This window comes from Triticum aestivum, chromosome 5A (genome assembly GCF_018294505.1).
Source record: "Triticum aestivum cultivar Chinese Spring chromosome 5A, IWGSC CS RefSeq v2.1, whole genome shotgun sequence".
Lineage (NCBI taxonomy): Eukaryota > Viridiplantae > Streptophyta > Magnoliopsida > Poales > Poaceae > Triticum > Triticum aestivum.
The window spans coordinates 445,432,547-445,451,630 of NC_057806.1; the positions used below are offsets into that span (position 1 = coordinate 445,432,547).

General features: G+C 46.9%; 1 protein-coding gene across 1 annotated transcript; it reads right to left on the bottom strand.

Moving 5' to 3' along the window:
- Positions 1-11,254: 11,254 nt before the first annotated feature.
- Positions 11,255-17,093, bottom strand: LOC123101369 (uncharacterized). Its single transcript, XM_044522856.1, has 6 exons — positions 16,935-17,093; positions 16,546-16,703; positions 16,353-16,413; positions 15,139-15,255; positions 11,786-11,895; positions 11,255-11,677 (listed from the first exon to the last, which is right to left on the bottom strand). The coding sequence occupies exons 1-6, from the start codon at positions 17,091-17,093 to the stop codon at positions 11,629-11,631; spliced, it is 654 nt and encodes a 217-aa protein (XP_044378791.1). The 3' UTR covers positions 11,255-11,628.
- Positions 17,094-19,084: the final 1,991 nt, after the last annotated feature.

Consider the following 19,084-nt stretch of genomic DNA (forward strand, 5'->3'; position numbering starts at 1 on the left):
TGGAGTTAATACTGTGCTTGGTCATTGAATTATTGTTACGTGTCTCAATTTAGGCCTTGAACTAATATAAAGAGTTAATTACACCCATGATACATAAACTTGCAGTGCAGTAACAATATCATGCATACTCTTGAAAACCTCATAAAAATGATACAACACCTTTTTTTAGGGAAAAATGATACAACAACTTTCTTTTTGAGGAATCGGGGGGGGGGGGGGGGGGGGGGGGGGCGGAGGATCCCCACCTGAATTGAAATTACTCAAAGCTCAGCCAAGGCCAAGGAGAAGGTTTTACAGGGTTACGGCAAGCCGTGAGGAAAGCTACGTCAGCTAAGACGTGGCTGACACCTTATCTACCGGTACATGGAATCGGTTGGCCCAGAGTTCAAAATCATTACAAATGTTGGTTATGGTAATGAGAGCAGTGTGATCTTCTTTCTTGAATACAACGACATTCCGAGAGTCCCAAATCTTCCACAGAATTGCAAGGAGCACCTCGGGCCATATAGAGGAGGCCTCAAGTCGAGGCATGGGGGGAGCTCAGCAAGCCATAGATCCTGGAATCTGCCAGTCGGGGTAAGGCCGAGCTGCAGCCATACCAGGTTTGCTTTAGGGCATCAGATGAAGAGATGAGCTGTGTCTTCAGAGGTGACCGAACACCTTGGACACATAGTGTCATGGAATTGTCACGGCAGATGTCCTAGTGTGAGGACTTAGTCGTGAGGCCAACGCATCTTTGTAGTAGTTTGAGAGGGGTTGAACGGAATCGAGAGACGCAACACAAGACAAGGATTTAGACAGCTTCGGGCCCCGAGAAACATCATCCGGTAATAGCCCTACATGCTGTTTGTGGCTAGATCTCATTATACTCATGGGAGAGCCGCCGCATAAGCCGGCTCCCCTTTGTGTCTAGCCTTAGAGATTGTTTCTTGTTGCTTGTCCTCTTTGGGGTGCCCTGCCCCTCCTTATATATGTTGAATGGGCGGGTTACATGACTAGTCCTAGTAGGATTAGAATTACTCTATTACAAGTGGAGTCCTAGTCTTGCTTCCTTTTGTAGGAGAATATTCCTTATGTCTTCCTCTTAAGCCGGCCCACCATCACATGAACCGCCCTTTTGGGCCTTGGGCCTTGTCATCCATCTGACCCGCCGTTGGGTCATCAGTAAGTCACCAAATATTCGTCGGGTCTCTGTAAGCCGCCAAGTCCATCCGGGTTATACTTCCGGCCGGGTCATACCGCAGGGTATATCCCCGACATTAGCGTCCAATTTAATTTGGATTTATCCATGTTAAACGGATCTTGCAAATCAAGACCAACTTTGATAGATTATACGCCTGGTCGAAGGTTCTTCTGAGCCGGCATTTGATCAGCGTTAAGTCCTTGTCATTTCCTTGTTGATATGTGCATGTCCATGATCTCATAGCAAATCTTCTTTAGCAGATATGTTTCAACTTTGTCAATGCAAAAAATCTAGATACTTCTTTTGAAAATTCCGGGTCAATAGGATAGCTTCAGAGTCAATTTGTTGACATTGGTCTCTTGTAGAAAAATATTGTGAAGAATAATCCATTTGAGTCGGCTTCCAAAGCGTCGGCTTAAAGAATATTGGTCTTGAAATACTCATCTAATATTCAGCCGGTTTGAAGATGTAAAACTTGCCGGTTTATAAATATTGATGGCATAATTGTTGTCTTCAGAGGTGACCGAACACCTTGGACACATAGCATCCGTTCCAATGTGCTTATGGAACAGGTTTGCTTTGGTGTTCAGACGCCCATGGAAGAGTAGCCAGGCGAAGAGCTTCATAAGCAAGCTGTCATTTTGTAAAGATAAATCTTTGATGCCTAGACCACCAAACTCTTTTGGTTTACATATGTTAGACCAAGCAATAAGGCATTGGGCACCCGAACAGAACGCATCGGCAGCCCAGAAAAACACGTGTCTAATGTCATCAAGCTTTTAGATCGTCTTTTTGGGCAGTTTAAACACATACATGAAGTAGGTAGCCAGCGAGTCGAGCATAGAAGAGATGAGGACCAAACGACTGGGGTGAGAGAGGAGCTTGGCACACCAACCAGGAAGGTAATTAACGCAGTTCGTAATGATGGGTTGAAAGGCCGCGGTAGTAAGCTTAATGGGGGAGAGTGGCAGACCCATGTATGTTTGCGGAAAGCAAGAGACAGGGCAGTCCAAGGTTTGTGCGATTTCCAGGGTGCTCGCATCATCGAGGTTCATAGGGACGAACGTAGTTTTTGAAAAGTTAATTCGCAGTCTCGTGGCCTGGGCAAACTGTTCTAGGAGAGAGTGTAGAAGAACGGCGGCGTTAGATGAAGCATGCTCGATAATTAGCGTGTCGTCAGTGTATTGCAAGATGGTCGGGGGGAGATCAGGGTAGATTGAGTGGCGAAGGTCTGGGCAAGAGGTGGCTGAGGTTAGTATAAGCTGCTGTAGAACATCGACAACTATTATGAAAAGGTAGGGGGACACGGGATCGCTTGGGCGCAGTCCATTCTTGCAGTTGATCCAATCACCCTGAACACCATTTAGCATGACAACAGTTTTCCCAGAGGTAAGCAGGTCGTTTATCCAGGAGCAGAAACGGGTGGGGAAACCCCGATGCTGCAGGATGTGGAGAAGGGTGTGCCATGACACAGAGTCGAAAGCTCCATCGCAGTAGTCTTACGCTTATGACATGTGTTTATGAGGTCTGCGGCATACATGAAGTTTTCGGCGATGCAACGTCCTGACATGAAACCAGTCTGATCCCCATGGACGAGCAGGGGGATGTAAGTTTTGAGTCAGTTGGTAAGAACTTTGGCCATGCCTTTGATAGGGCAGTTCTGTAGGGCGATAGGGCGAAATGCGTCTGCAGATTGGGCGTTAGTAGCCTTGGGCAGAAGGACCATAGTGGATTGGTTGAACCGTTTGGTTTCCACAGTTTGGTTCTCAAAGTCTTTGAAGAAGGCGAGGAGGGGTTTTTTGATGTTGTTCCAAAAAGATTTGTAGAAACTGGGACCGAAGCAATCAGGCCCGGGGCTGGCGTTGGAGTTCATCTGGAGGAAAGCCTGTTTGATCTCATCCTCAGAGAAGTTGGAATCTAGGTGTCGTAGTTGTGGAATTTGGGTTGGGTAGAGGTTTGCAAGGCTGAAGCTCCAGCTAGTGTCCACTGCGACGCTAAGCAGTTTATGGTAAAAAGATTTTAGAATGTGAGCTTTTTCCGCATGCGAGTGAAACTCTGTTCCCTGGTCGATTAGAACCGGAATTTTGTTCTTTCGGAAGCGTTGGGAAGCCGAGGCATGGAAGAACTTGTTGTTTTCGTCACCGAGAACGGCACCTTTGATCTTGGCACGCTGGCGAAGGAGTCTGGATCGGTCACGTGTCGCTCTTTGGAGAGTAAGTTTCAGCACGTTACAGAGAAGCTGGGCTTAGGAACCGGTGTTCCTCTTTTCGGTCTATAAGATAGATTACACGTTTGCATCTAGCTTCCCTAACATGGGCGGGGGAGATAGTTCTGGCCCAACGTTTTAGGCGGGAGCGGCAAGTTTGAAGAGTGTGGGCTAGGTGGGCCGAGGCAGAAAGGGTAGGAAGCTGGGGCGGGCCGCAGGCTTGGGCCACAATTTGCCTACAAGCTAGTCATGAGGCCCAGAAACGTTCAAATCGGAAATGGCGGGAGCAGGGTACTGAGGTGGAGAGAGAGATTCGGAGGTGCTGCGGGTGAGCGATGTAAGGTTGGAGTTGGGGAAGGCATTGTTCCATGGTAGGTTAAAAAAGGCCCGATCCAGGCGTTCTAACACCGGATATTCTCTGTTGTTAGACCACGATCCAGGAGGGGTAGTTCTAGAAGGGCAAATGAGTGTAAAGTCTCATTGAAAGCGGAGGCCTCGTTGGAGTGAAAGTTGCCGTTGTTTTTCTCATGTGGGAAGCGAATGAGGTTAAAATCCCCGACGATTAGCCAAGGGGAGTGATCGGGCGGTGCAATAGAAACCAATTCAGAGAGGAATTCTGACTTAAGGGCGCGGTTCATGGAGGCATACACATTTGTAATGGTCAGCGCTAAAGGACTCGCTAAGGATTGGATTTGAACCGTCGAGCAGTAAGTATAGTTCGTTGTGATAGAATTGTGAGGAAGGAGGAGTTAGTGGCTGTGAGCAGCCCACCAGAGGTGCCTGAGGCTGGTAGCGTGACATGCATGTCGAGTGACGGGGAGAAAAGATCAATTTTTTAGTATAGACGGGGCAGCAAGTTTCGTTTCTTGCAGAAGCAACAGATGAGATTTGTTGGTTTTGTAATCCTGTCGCTAGTAGTGTTTTAGTTTCAGTTTTTTCAGGCTTAGCAAATAAAACGTCAAGTACATGAGCCTGTTCATGTCTTGACCGAATCTTTAGTAGCAGATAGGTAGTTTAGGCGGCCGTGCGCGTTTCGTGGGATGGCATGAACCAAAACGTGCATGGCGGCATCAAGGGCTTGGCGACTTGGTCGTGGGATGGCGCGGCCGAATAGCTCGGGCATGACCCCCTTTTCGTTCTTTCAGTTTGTTGTTGTTAATAAGAGAAAGGGAAAACGCTGCAAGCTGTGCGCAGCACAAAAACTCTATTGTCTCTCCCAAGTTTCCTGACTAACACTGGCATCAGAGCCTCGTTGTAAGGATCCGGTGAGTCCGCTATGACTGGCGGCGAGAGGACTGGAGAGGACAGCGACAAGGCGCAGAGGGGAGCCACGTCGAGATCCCCGACGCGCACGCCAACACGAGCGCCCCCGCCTCCGCAGGAGCGCGGACGAAGCCTGGTGCCCAGGGGTGGCAACGAGATCGTCGTCCACGAGTGCGTCATCTAGGAGAGCCGCGGCGGCGGCAACATCGTCTACCCCACGCTCACGTCCACGAACTACATCGAGTGGGCGTTGGTCATGAAGATCAACCTACGCGCGCAAGGTCTCTGGGAGGCCGTCTCCGGCATGGGCGAGCCGGGCGATCGCGAGGACATGGCGGCGCTCTCGACACTCCTTCGTGCGGTGCCACCAGAGATGTTGCCGGTCCTAGCCGTCAAGGACACGTCCGCGGAAGCGTGGGAGGCGATCAAGATGATGAGGATGGGCGTGCGTCGTGCACGCGAGGCGACAGCACAACGGCTTCGAAAAAAGTTCGAGCAGATCGCGTTCAAGGACGGCGAAACACTCGACGCGTTCGGCATGCGCATCACCAACCTCGCCAACACCCTTCGGTCGCTTGGGGACGTCATTGATGAGGTAAAGATTGTTCAGAAGTTTCTACGTGAAGTGCCGCCGCAGTACTCGCAGATTGCGTGTTTGATCGAGACGCTCCTCGACCTCAACGGCATGTCCGTCGAAGAGCTGATCGGCCGGCTGCGGTCGGCCGCGGAGAGGTGCGCGATCGGGACCATGGATGGGACCGGCTCCCAGTTGCTGTTCACGGAGGAGCAGTGGCCGGCTCGGGCCAAGAAGAAGGAGCAGGGACAAGGATCCGGCTCCAACGGCGGCAGCAGCAAGGGAAGCGGCCGCGGCAAGCAGGAGAACCGAGCCAACCACGGGCGCGGCTCCAACGGCGGCAACGGCAAACGTGACATGTCCGGGATCAAGTGTTACAACTGCAATAAATATGCATGACACATATCCCGGGACTGCCCCGAGCCTCGCCGCGAACGCAAGCAGAAGGAGCAGCACATGCACCTGGCTGCGGCAGAGGAAGAACATCCCGCGCTGCATCTGGTGCGCGTGTGCACCCTCAGCGACGACGATGGGCCAGCGCTCATGATGGCCACCACTACTAGCGTCGGCACGCAGACGGGGACGCGCGTCGATCTTGTAGAAGAACGTGTCTTCCTCACCTCCTCCGACCACGACGACGACACCTGGTTCCTGGACACGGGCGCCAGCAACCATATGACTGGGCGGCGCGACGTCTTCGCCGACCTGGACACCAGCATCGGAGGCACGGTGAAATTCGGGGATGGATTCGTCATGGAAATCAAGGGGAGGGGGACAATCTTGTTCGCCTGCCACAACGGCGATCACCGCGCGCTCACCGATGCGTACTACATTCCCCGTCTCTGCAGCAACATTGTCAGCCTGGGGCAGCTCGACGAGAACGACTGCCGGATCGACATCGGCCATGGCGTCCTGAAGTTGTTCGACAGACAGCAACGTCTCCTTGCAAGGGTGCCACGGGCGCGCAACCGGCTGTACGTCGTCGACCTCGACATCGCGAAGCCGGCGTGCCTGGCAGCAGTGCACACGGACGACTCCTGGAGGTGGCACGCACGGTACGGTCACCTGAACTTCGATGCACTGCGGAAGCTTGGGCGTCTCGGCATGGTGCGCGGTCTCCCCTGCATCGAGCACGTCGAGCAACTCTGCGATGGCTGCTTGGTCGAAAAGCAGCGCCGTGCATCCTTCCCGCTGCAGGCAAAGCGGCGGGCAGAGGGCCTGCTTGATCTTGTGCATGGTGACCTCTGCGGCCCCATATCGCCAGCGACACCTGCAGGGAAGCGTTACTTCCTGCTGCTGGTGGACGACAAGAGCCGGTACATGTGGCTCACGCTGCTGCAGTCGAAGGACCAAGCTGCAGATGCGATCAAGAGGTTCAAGGCAGGAGCCGAGGTGGAGAGCGGGCGAAAACTACGCCTGCTCCGGACGGACCGCGGCGGAGAGTTCACTGTGGCCACTTTCGCCACGTACTGCGCCGACGAGGGCATCGGGCGTCAACTGACGGCGCCGTACTCGCCACAGCAGAATGGCGTTGTGGAACGCCGGAATCAGACGATCGTCTCCACCGCGCGCAGCCTGATGAAGTCGACGGGAGTCCCTCCGAGGTTCTAGGGAGAAGCGGTGACCACGGCGGTGTACCTGCTAAATCGGTCGCCCACAAAGAGCGTCGATGGGCAGACTCCTTTTGAGGTATGGCATGGGTACAAGCCCGATGTGAGTCATCTGCGTGTGTTTGGCTGTGTAGCTCATGTCAAGGTGACGAAGCCGAACCTGGCCAAACTTGAGGACCGGAGCATTCCCATGGTGCTGCTCGGGTATGAGCCGGGCTCAGCGGCGTACCGCGTCTACGACCCCGTCAGGAACCGCGTGCATGTCTCCCACGACATTGTGTTCGACGAAGGTGCGCGGTGGGACTGGGACAAGGCCGGAGAAGAAAGGGAGGCGGGGTCGTTCCACGTCGAGGTGTTCGTCCACACCACGACGCGTGCGGCAGAGAACCTTGCTGGACATCACCTGGCGCCTGAAAGTGCTCCTGGAGCGATGCAGACGCCCCAAGATGTCGTCGCCACGCCCAGGAGCGGCGGGGTGCACTCACCACTCCAACATGCAGGAGGGACGACGCCACGCTCTACACCGATCTTCTCCCCTACCCCTGTAGGCGTGGACGAGGAGGATGCTGCTCCACCACTGCAGCCACAGCACCCGATGATCACACGTGCACGCGGCGGCATCGTCAAGCCAAACCCCATCTACAACGACTACGTGATGACGGCCGATGCAGAGAAGTTCGTCGACGATGAGCTGTGTCTGGTGGCCGCAGAGGAGCCTGCATCACCGGACGCAGCTCTAAACGAGCCAAGCTGGAAGGAGGCAATGGACGCGGAGCTCGCCTCCATCTGCAGCAACGAAACGTGGGAGCTCGCCGCGCTCCCCGCCGGGCACGAGGCCATTGGGCTGAAGTGGGTCTTCAAGGTAAAAAAAGGACCCTGCTGGACAGGTGATCAAGCACAAGGCGCGGCTCGTGGCAAAGGGATACGCACAGCGTCAAGGCGTGGATTACGAAGAGGTCTTCGCGCCGGTGGCGCGCATGGAGACCGTGCGGTTGCTGCTCGCACTCGCCGCTCACCGTGGGTGGCAAGTGCACCACATGGACGTCAAATCGGCGTTCCTCAACGGCGATCTCAAGGAGGAGGTCTACGTGCACCAACCACCCGGCTACATCGTCTCCGCGAGGAACATAAGGTGCTCCGGCTGCGCAAGGCCCTGTACGGACTGCATCAAGCTCCAAGGGCGTGGTATGCCAAGCTGGACACGTCCTTGACATCCCTCGGTTTCGAGCGAAGCCCTCTGGAGCATGCTGTGTTCAGGAGGAGCACGGGCAAAACGGCGCTGCTCGTCGGCGTCTATGTGGACGACTTGATCATCACGGGCACGGACGCCAACGACATCTCCACGTTCAAGCAGCAGATGCACAGCCTGTTTGCTATGAGCGATCTCGGCCTTCTCAGTTACTACCTGGGAGTCGAGGTCAAGCAGGAGGCGGGCGCGATCACGATCTGTCAGAGCGCGTACGCCCGTAAGATCTTGGAGGCGGCAGGACTGAATGAATGCAATCCCTGCCACACGCCAATGGAGAATAGGCTCAAGCTGCGTAAGGGAGAAGCTGGTGATGTGGTGGATGCCACAGGCTATCGGAGCATCGTCGGAAGTTTGCGCTACCTGTGCAACACTCGTCCTGACATCACTCATGCGGTCGGGATGGTGAGCAGGTATATGCAGGCACCCACGGCGGCACATTGGGCAGCGGTAAGGCAGATTCTGCGCTACATCAGGGGCTCAGTTGGGTATGGCTGCAGATACAAGGGGAGCTCCAGTGGCGAGCCCAAACTGGTGGGTTTCAGTGACAGCGATCTAGCTGGGGACGTCGACGACAGGAAGAGCACCACGGGCGTAGCCTTCTTCCTCGACTCCAGCATCATCACTTGGACTTCACAGAAGCAAGCTGTGGTTGCCCTCTCGTCATGCGAGGCAGAGTACATCGCAGCCTGCAACGCTGCCTGTCAGGCAGTCTGGCTAAGCAGATTGCTAGGTGAATTACTTGGAAAACCACCTGCGGCTGTAAAACTGCTTGTGGACAACAGATCTGCAATCGAGCTGGCCAAGAACCCAGTGCACCACGAGCGGAGTAAGCATATCGATCTTCGTTTTCACTTCATTCGTGAATGCATTGAGGAGGGCAAGGTGGACATCGAGCACATCATCACAGATGGCCAGCTTGCTGATGTTTTAACGAAGTCACTGGGCCGTGTCAAGTTCTTGGAGATGAGACTGAAGCTCGGTGTCATGGAGGTCTCTTCGGGGCGCCAGGATTAAGGGGAGAATTGTTGGTTTTGTAATCCTGTCGCTAGTAGTGTTTTAGTTTCAGTTTTTTCAGGCTTAGCAAATAAAACGGCAAGTACATGAGCCTGTTCATGTCTTGACCGAATCTTCAGTAGCAGATAGGTAGCTTAGGCGGCCGTGCGCGTTTCGTGGGATGGCACGAACCAAAACGTGCATGGCGGCATCAAGGGCGTGGCGAGTTGGTCGTGGGATGGCGCGGCCGAATAGCTCGGGCATGACCCCCTTTTTGTTCTTTCAGTTTGTTGTTGTTAATAAGAGGAAGGAAGAAAACGCTGCAAGTTGTACGCAGCACAAAAACTCTATTGTCTCTCCCAAGTTTCCTAACTAACAAGGTTTAGTAGAGGAAAGTTTCGAAAGTACATCCTTACATTTGTCGACATCACCCAGACCTCTAATGTTCCACGAACAAAAAGATAAGGTAGCATTACTCATCTAAGGAAGCAACATGACACTAAAAGACGATACAAATAGATAGACCGCACACGGATCCTACGATAGTCTTGTGGGGAAGACGATCAGGCATGATCACTTGCGGGCAGCAAACATCGCAAAGGCGACGAGGTCGGCCTCCTTCATGGAAGAGCCACAAGCCTGGGCCAAGGCCGCTAGGGCGAAGGGGGAGGCTGGCTCCAAGTCCTCAGCGTCCAGCTTGGCGTCGCGAACGGCATCCTCAAAGTCCTGGGCACCCTGCTGCAGGTCCAGGCGTTTTGCCTTGGCCTTGGACATCTTGTCCATGTGTAAACAACCATATGGCTTAGGCTTAGTCAGGCGCGTGCTCCGGCACACGTGGACAGCATCCTTGGCCCGCTTCTTCATGTTGCGGCGCTGATCCGCCACGGCAACTTTGTAACAGCACATTCATACATTTTCATCAAATCTGACAGATGCCGTTTGTGTTGGTCCATGTCAGCTCCCTACGTAATGTGTGGGTCCTACGAAATGCCCATCAGCTCCCTATGTAATGTGTGGGTCCTACCTCTCATTGAAACAGAGAAAGAAATAGTATAGAATAAAAATGGGAGAAAGGGAGTTCAAACCCGAGACCGGCGACTATTTGGGCTTGTAGACTTTGGTGTGGTCACGAGCTTGGCACTTGCCACCCACGGTATATGGCTAGGAATACAGTATTTGTCACTATTTGTTGGTACTTAAGGATGTCTGATGGTCACGAGCCCTTAAAAAATACAAACAGAGTGGCAAATGGGTTATCACAAAAATAAGAAACAACTTATACTCGCTCCGTTTCAAATTACTCATCGTAGAAATGGATGTATCTAAAACTAAAATACATCTAAATACATCCATACATACGACAAGTAATTTAGAACGGAGGAAGTACATTCGAAAGAGCGATCAATTAAAGATGTTATCCGACAGCATAAATGTCAGCCTGTTGTTATCTTATTTTTCAAGAACACCTCAAGAGGGGAAGAGGGTTTCTATATTTCATTAAAAAGAGAATTGCCCGATTATTTTATTGAAGGTGTTGGTTCGAAAATTTTCTTAAAAAGTAGTAGACTTTGGTGTGGCTTCTAGTTGAACCATGGACCAACCAACAGCTGCGGTGATTCGTCCTAGAAGGTGTTGCCTTGGAGGGTTGCACAATTTATTTGCCGATACATTCTCCGTCCGTATGGTGATAGGATTTAAAGATACTGCAACGAGATTTGTCCTTTCTTTCTTTAAGCTGATTTGTTTGCATATCAATAGTTAATACTAACAGTTTGTCTAATTCACATTTAGATGTTTTTAAGGATGTCATAACCTCCCACAAACATATAATGCAGCAACAAGAAATTAAAAAAAAATAGGACAAAAAAAATAGACCACAAACAGAGTGAACATCAGCTTAAATGTAACATAATTATATCACATCTAGATGTGTCCTATACAGACCCTAATACTAATATATGACTAAGTGCATCAATTGATGCAAAGGTTGAGGGTTTATCCTCATTTTGAAGGAAAAAAACGACATTCACGTGTTTTTCCACAGGTATATATATATACGCGTTTGTCCTCAATGTGCTGGCCCGGTAAAAATTGTGGGATGTTGGAATGCTGTAGCATGACCCGTCATTTCTGCCGTAGAAGAAAATGAGAAAAAAAAGGAAAACAAGAGGGAATCGAAGGATGGAAAGGGATTGGCTAGAGGTCAATCGACCGACACAAGATAGGGGTCAGTCGATTGTTGCAAAAGTACAAACAAACCAATCCAATAGAAAACTGACTGACCCAAAACTGGGATCAGTCGACAACCCAATAATGCAAAAAGGCTCAGTAGTTTCTGTTTCTTTCTTCTGCTATCTGTCTAGCCCAGAAAGAAAAAGGGCCTGAAAACCCGCTAAACTAAAGATCCAATAAACGTACAGCTCACTAGGTCTTCCTCCTTGCCCCCTCTGCTTTGTTCCTCGACATCCACACAGCCGCCACCATGGAAGCAGAAACAAAGCTCAGATCTCCTCCTGTCTTCTGATATTTCTGGGTAACTTCTCCACAGGATTATTGCTGGCAATATACTTCTCCTTCGATTTCCCAAAGTTTAGTTCCTCTGATTCATACACAGATCACAGATCTACTAAGAAATGGATGACCCTCAATTTCATACCCAGATCACAGATCTGTCATCAGGAACAAAAAAAACGAAGAACAAAGAAACCTGGAGATCAAATTGCTTCTGATCAGGCAAAGGTATATCATTATTTGCTGCCCCATCTCCAGTATATTTTGTCTGAATTTTATTTTAGATGCTGCATCTTCTGAAACCACCTGCAAAAATAACCAGAGTGCCTAAAAATAACCAGAGTAGAAAATTGTGAAATACAGAAGCAAATCATGATGGAAATCATGAAAATGCATTGAAAGTTAACTTGATGGTGTCAACGTTCTTCACGCATAGTAGTTAAAAGTGTGTTCAACTACAGTCCTATCAGAAAACCACCCTAAATACACAAACTACAACATGGATGTTCATAAAAGTAAAATTGCAATTGTTTCTCTAGAGTATACTTGACTACAGTTTGTCCAGAGATACAAAATTTCATCAGAATTACTAAATTTGCACCTTCAGTCAAAAAGTGGATATCAAATAAAAAGTATGTGAAGTATGTCGACCGAAGTGAGTTCCATAAATCATATAAAAATGTGTCAACCACTATATTTGCATTTTCAGGTACCAAAAATTGCACATAATGCTCTCCAGCAAGAATACAATGAGAGTGCAGGTAAAAGGCAATACAACACGGTAAGGGAAAAAAGATTTAATGCAGCATTAGCAAGAGATTTATTTTTGAATCTCATAAGTTTTAAAAGAATATTTTCTTTCTAAACAATTTGCATACAAAATCTGCAGGTGCTGAAAATTTTGTATGAAGGCAACGAACATATGTAGTCACTTAAAAATCAATCAATGGATATTGTGAGGTTAGTTTGTATTCATTTACAAATTATGATGACATAGCAAACTAACATGCTGTATAATGCTTTCTAACAGGTTGCATTGCTTGGACAAAACATTGCGGGAGGACAAGAGCAACACTATGTTGCTAAACACAAAGAATCAATTCAAGAGGTGTAGTATGACAAAAGATGCATCAAATAATAAAATTTATGATTGTAAAATTTTGCATACAAACATAATTAAAGCTCCCAGTTATTAATTGTGCAAGGACAATTTTGATTTATGTGTTGCAGGAGTCAAATGAGGTCCAATTAGGAAAGCAAAGATTCCAAAGGGTTAATGAGTTGCTACTACTACAAGGAACCACACAATCTTACACAGAACTAATGCAACAAATGACAACATGACAATAATATAAGCAGTTTCACTTCATTCTTAACTTGCACACACTATATAGTAGAGTTGAATCCATAAAAAAATTGCACATCCATTGTACTGAACTTGCACACATCTGACAACAAAAAAATACTGGGGTTTACTGGTAGATACATTAGTTTGAACACAAATGGATTTAAACTACATGGATTACTGGAGTTAGATACATGGACGTAGCTAACTCAATACTCAAATAGAACGACAGCAACAAAACTAGCATATAAAACTAAAAAATATTCAAAATAAACTTGGATCGACATGATACTAAACTTGCACAGTACTATATATACAAATCATCTTATACTGAACTTGCACACACTTTATAATAGACTTGAATGCATAGAAAAATTGCACATTCATCATAGTGAACTTGCAGACATTTGACAACAGCAAAAAAATACTAGGGTTTACTGGTAGATACATTAATATGAACAAAAAAGGATTTAAACTGCACGGATTACAGGAGTTAGATACATGGATGTAGCTAACTCAATTCATAAAAATAACTACAACAACAAAACCTAGCCCACAAAAGTGAAAATATTCAAAATAAAACTTGCATCATCATCATACTAAACTTGCACACTACTATATAAACAATGAATTAAACTGAACTTGCACACACTTTAGACTAGACTTGTATCCATAAAAAAATTGCAAATTCATCATACTGAACTTGCACACATTTGACAACAGCAACAAAACCTAACCCACAAAAGTGAAAATATTCAAAATAAAACTTGCATCGTCATGATACTAAACTTGCACACTACTATATAAATATTGAATTAAACTAAACTTGCCCACACTTTATACTAGACTTGTATCCATAAAAAAATGCAAATTCATCATACTGAACTTGCACACATTTGACAACAGCAAAAAAAATATACTGGGGTTTACTGTTAGATACATTTATTTGAACAAAAATGGATTTAAACTACATGGCCATAAAACTCAAAATTTTCAAAAAAAAACTTGCATCCTCAGGATACTAAACTTGCACGCACTATATATACATTGTTTTTAACAAAAAGGGATTTAACCTCCATGGATTACTTGGAGGTGGCAAAATTCATTCACAAAAAAACTACATCAACAAAACTAATCCATGAAACTAAAAAAATTGAAAATATAATTACACACACTTTACAACCGCCAAAAAATTCATGAAAAACTTGAAACAAAATGATAAAATGAACAATGGAAACTTCTCTAGGAAAGAATCCAACACTGAATTTAAATATGTACGAAATGGTATCCTACTTTGAGGTTTACTGCATGAATTACATTGATTTCAGCAAAAGGAATTTAACCTATGTGAATTATATAGTACCTCAGTAAATACACAAAAATAACTACAAGAAAAGAACTAATCCTTAAGTTTGCACACAATTTATTACATTGCACATTTATTACAGTAAAATTGCACACATTTTACAATAGCAAGACTAATATTAGCCTTGTTGATATCGTAAATTAAAATTTACTGGAAGTAGATACATTGATTTATACAAAAGGTATTTAACCTACATGGATAACAGGGCTGCTAACTCAAATTGGCAATTATAAGTACAACAACAGAACTAATCCATAAAATTCAAAATTTACAAATAAAACTTTTATCCACCTCACAAATACTAGACTTGCACACACTTTATACATTTTCATCATACTGAACTCGCACACACATTATACTAGAATTGAATCCACACAAAAAATTGCACACTGATCATAGTGAACTTGCACACATTTTACAACTGCAAAAAACTGGGGTTTACTTGTAGATAAATTTATTTGAACAAAAATGAACTTGATTACAGTAGTTATAAACATGGACGTAACTAACTAAATTCAAAACTAAAATTACAACAACAAACCTAATTCATAAAACTCAACATTTCCAAAATGAAACTTGCATCCTCATGATACTAGAGTTGCACACACTACAAGAGAGGAAAGAATTAATAAAAATGTATACTAAAAGAATATCCTAGTTTGAGGTTTACTACAAGTATAAACATTGAATTCAACAAAAGGAATTACACGAACTACACAGTACCTCAGAATTGAAAAATATAAAATCATTAAAATTCTAAAAATAAAGAATTTGCAACCTCTTACAAGGGGATACCAAAAAACAAAGAATGTAAATGGATATGATTAATACAACTCACCATCCTCGTAAAGCAAAAAATCATCAAGGACAACATCAAAAACTTCAAGGACTTCATCAGCTGGCACAAACGAAAAGCATGGAGCACCAGGACAGCAACAAACAGGGCAAACCATACCTGTACAAAAAATAAACATATGGTTATTCTACATGGATAACTTACAATGAAAGATCTCAAAATGAAGAAGTTCCCTAAAAAAGATTAAATCTAAATTGCATCTCTAAGCAACTAAACTTGCATAAACTCTTCGGATATCAATTGGGAACCATACATAAATAAAAGCTGATAACTGTAAAAAATAAGAACATTCCAAGAGTTCGAAAAAAATCACAACTAGCACAAATACAACACACCCATACACACATAACAAAGTACCAAAGCTAAAACATACAAACTGACTACCAAACCTAACCACTTAAAAAACCAAAACAAATAATTTGGTATCAGGGGTTCAAATTACACCTGCATCAATAGCTAAAAGCTAAAAAGAGAGCATTACATTAAGTATACAAACAGAAAAGATTTCATCTTTGGACAGATGTTGCAAAACTCATCTCACCCACTAATAAATAAATAAAAACCTAACCAGTAAAACTTAACATAATCAGTCAAAAGATTCCTAACCATACTACTCCTACTACCACCAAATACACAAAAAAGTCTAGACTAACACTAACCAACCAGAAGAACCATACCATACTACTCCTAGTACCACCAAAAAGACGAATCTAAAAAGTAAAAACACTAACCATTGTACTACTACAAGCACGTAGTACACAAAAAAATAATCTGAAATTACCCTAACCAATCAAAACAACGCTAGCAAATACTACTACTACCACCAAGAATACAAATCTAAAAGTAAAACACCTAACCACACAAAATAAAGACCAAATCTGAAGCATCATACACAAAAAAGAAGACTAAGCACAGAGTAGAACTACTACTAAACAACAAGAACACTACAGTGGTCACCTAATAAGTTGAACGAACAGATCTAAAGGTAACAGAAACACAAACCTAACAAATCAGAAACAAGAAACCCTAAAACATTACAAAGAACCCTACCACTAAACAACAAGGACCATGCACTAGTCAGCTAATCAGTGGCAACATTAGATCTAAAATGACTACAAAAACAAACAACAAAGAACATCATAGCAAGAAAGCTTAAAACGATACATAGAGGGGATTCAAAGAGAATGAGAAATTACAAAAAAGGAGCAGATTCGCCAAAGTAAATCCTTGATCCAAGAAAATCCGCAGTTACTGATCCTGCATACACAAACAGCTTCAAAACATCAATACCTTCAAAACCTACAACACAAATAGCATGAAAATAGAGCAGAGAGCAGAAACGAGCAACATAGCCGAGGGAGGAGAAAAAACAGCAGAGCTCCGACGAACCCTAGCAGGATTAGTAACCCTACACGAGAAGAGAAGAAGATAGGAACGGGAGAGCTCGAGGGGAAAGTGACTGACAGGATTCCAGACAACGAAGAGATAAGAAGGGGAGCGGCCGATGCTAGCGATTCTAGAAGCGGGCTGGGCGGGGCCGGTGGGCGCTAAGCTAGGCTAGAAGCCTGTTAACGGGCGGACAAAAGAAAAAAAACGGGCGCCCGCAAGGCTGAGCGAGCCCAATAGCAGAATCGAATGACCAGAAACAAGTATCAGTCGATTTGAACTAGGCCCAGCACACCACACAAAACAGAACAGAAAAAACCAACGCACACATCTCAAAGCACAAATCCAACAGCCAGAAATTCGACTGAGCCAAACTGAAAAAATCAGCTGACTGAAAAGTAGCTAAATTGGATGGAAATGGAGTAGCCATTGACTTCCAGTATCATCATGCCGCTCAGTGTTCGTCCCCTCCCCAGAGCACGTCGCGCCTGCGCACCGGCCGGCCTGGACCTGTCAATCGGGCACGGATCATGGCCGGCAGCGCCTTCCATCGGTAATTGTAGCGACACTGGCAGAGGCAGCCTCTGACATGACCTCCACGCCTGAGTTTTGACACACCAACTTGGCAAAAGTTTCTTCCTTCTTTTCCCCGGCCTATTTGTGCCTGTGCTGCCCGCCACCATCATGATTCATGCCTCTTCCTTTGTCCAGGATTAGTCAGCCTGTTCAATTCACATAAGCCATGATCCATTTTATTGGACGGTATCAGGGTTGGGTGTTGCTCCTTGGCCAAACCGAACCATGGCAAATAAAACGAGGCAAAAATAATTTGAACCGATGAAAGCATCTACAACTGGGCGCACCATATCCGGCCCAAACATCCGGACGGGCTGCACAGTCACTGGCCGAATAGAAAAAAGTCACCCAACCAGGTTCCTCATACGCGGCCCAAACGTCCGGGCTGTTCGGTGTGGGGCCGAATATGGGAGGCCTGGACGTGGACACCGCCGTCACGTTAGACCAGCCCAGTATGGCCCACGTCACCCACCACTGTCCCTATAAAACCTCAGCCGGTCGTCCGAACCCTAGTCAAACCTCACTCGCACGAGTCTTCTCTCCCACTCAGCTCTACTCCTATCTCCTCTCCATCTCCACAATCTCTCCCATCCCCTCCGCCATGGCCGAAAGCAGACCTGAGAGTGGCTCCGACAAGATCGACTGGGCTAAGATGGCCTCCGACTCGTCAAGCTCATCTGTGCTGGACGAGGAGGAACTCGTGCTCTGCATTGCTTTTCGTCACTCGTGGCCGAAGCTGCACGGGAGCTCCTCCTCCACGACGTCGCCAGTGGCCAAGGTAGGCAACTATAGCTCCGCGGCGCCCTGACGCCGCCCTACGAGGTCTGCCTTCCCCGGTCAAGCGGCAGGGTGATCAGCGGCACCCGACACCGCTAGCAATTGCTCTTCCTGGGAGCCACTCGGTGCTAGTGCCCGCATCGTCGAGCCCGCAATCACAACAGCAGTAGACGGAGACGGAGGGGCGGTTATTATATCGCCATGAAGAAGGTGGCATAGGCCGCGTCAAGCCGCTACGGCTGCGAGTCCTCCAGATATGAACCGGAGCTGTTACCGCCTGCCTCCGACGACGGCGAGGCACTTCATGACGCAATTCGCCGCTCCTACACGTCAGCGGAGACCAACACCCACCGTCGGTGACGCAAAAATGCATCGACGCTTCACCTGGCGCTCGAGGAGCCCGAAAGGTTGGCGATGCAGAACCACAAAATATATCAGCAAAAAACGTCGTCGAAACAATCCCTATGTTTGTCTAGCATTGGTTGGTTCCAAAGACCGTTTCGACTTCCCATCATAAAAAAGATTGTTCTAACTTTGCTTGGCTACAATGTCTAATAGGTCGAGGAGGCATGAGATCACATAATGCATCCGCTTGATCCCCATCGAATGGTACAGGCATGCCAAATTCTTCACTGGACAGTTGCACGCCGGTCCATAATCAACCCGCCTACCCAGATAAGGACAACCCGAGAGACATCAATAACCACCACCGTCCTAGGACGCTGATCATTTGGATCTCGGTGCCCCGCCTTGTGCTAGGGCCTGCGAGCGATGGCAAACAACTAGATCTTGCATAATGGCAAAGCAGTAAGTGGAAGAGTGAAAGAGGAGGAAGTGAGTTGACGGTGGAAGGGAGAGGACTCGGTGCACATAGGTGGAAGGAGGCGGCATCAAGGGAGTTCCATAGAATAAGTACAGACTAGGGGATGTCGTGTTTATGTGGCCTAGAATAGATTTATATATTTATACATAATAATAAAGAGGTTATTGCTTCTGTCCATCCGTTCAAAAAAAAACCCTGGAAATTACTATAAATTATCCACTATGCCACCCATAAGTGAAGAAAACAATCCATTTTTCTTTCTAAGTCAACGTCGCGCTTCATTGTTTTATAGTAAATGTGATATCAATATAAATCATAGACGCACAAGTAGCACTGTGGCTAGCGCCCCAACCTGCACATTTTTTC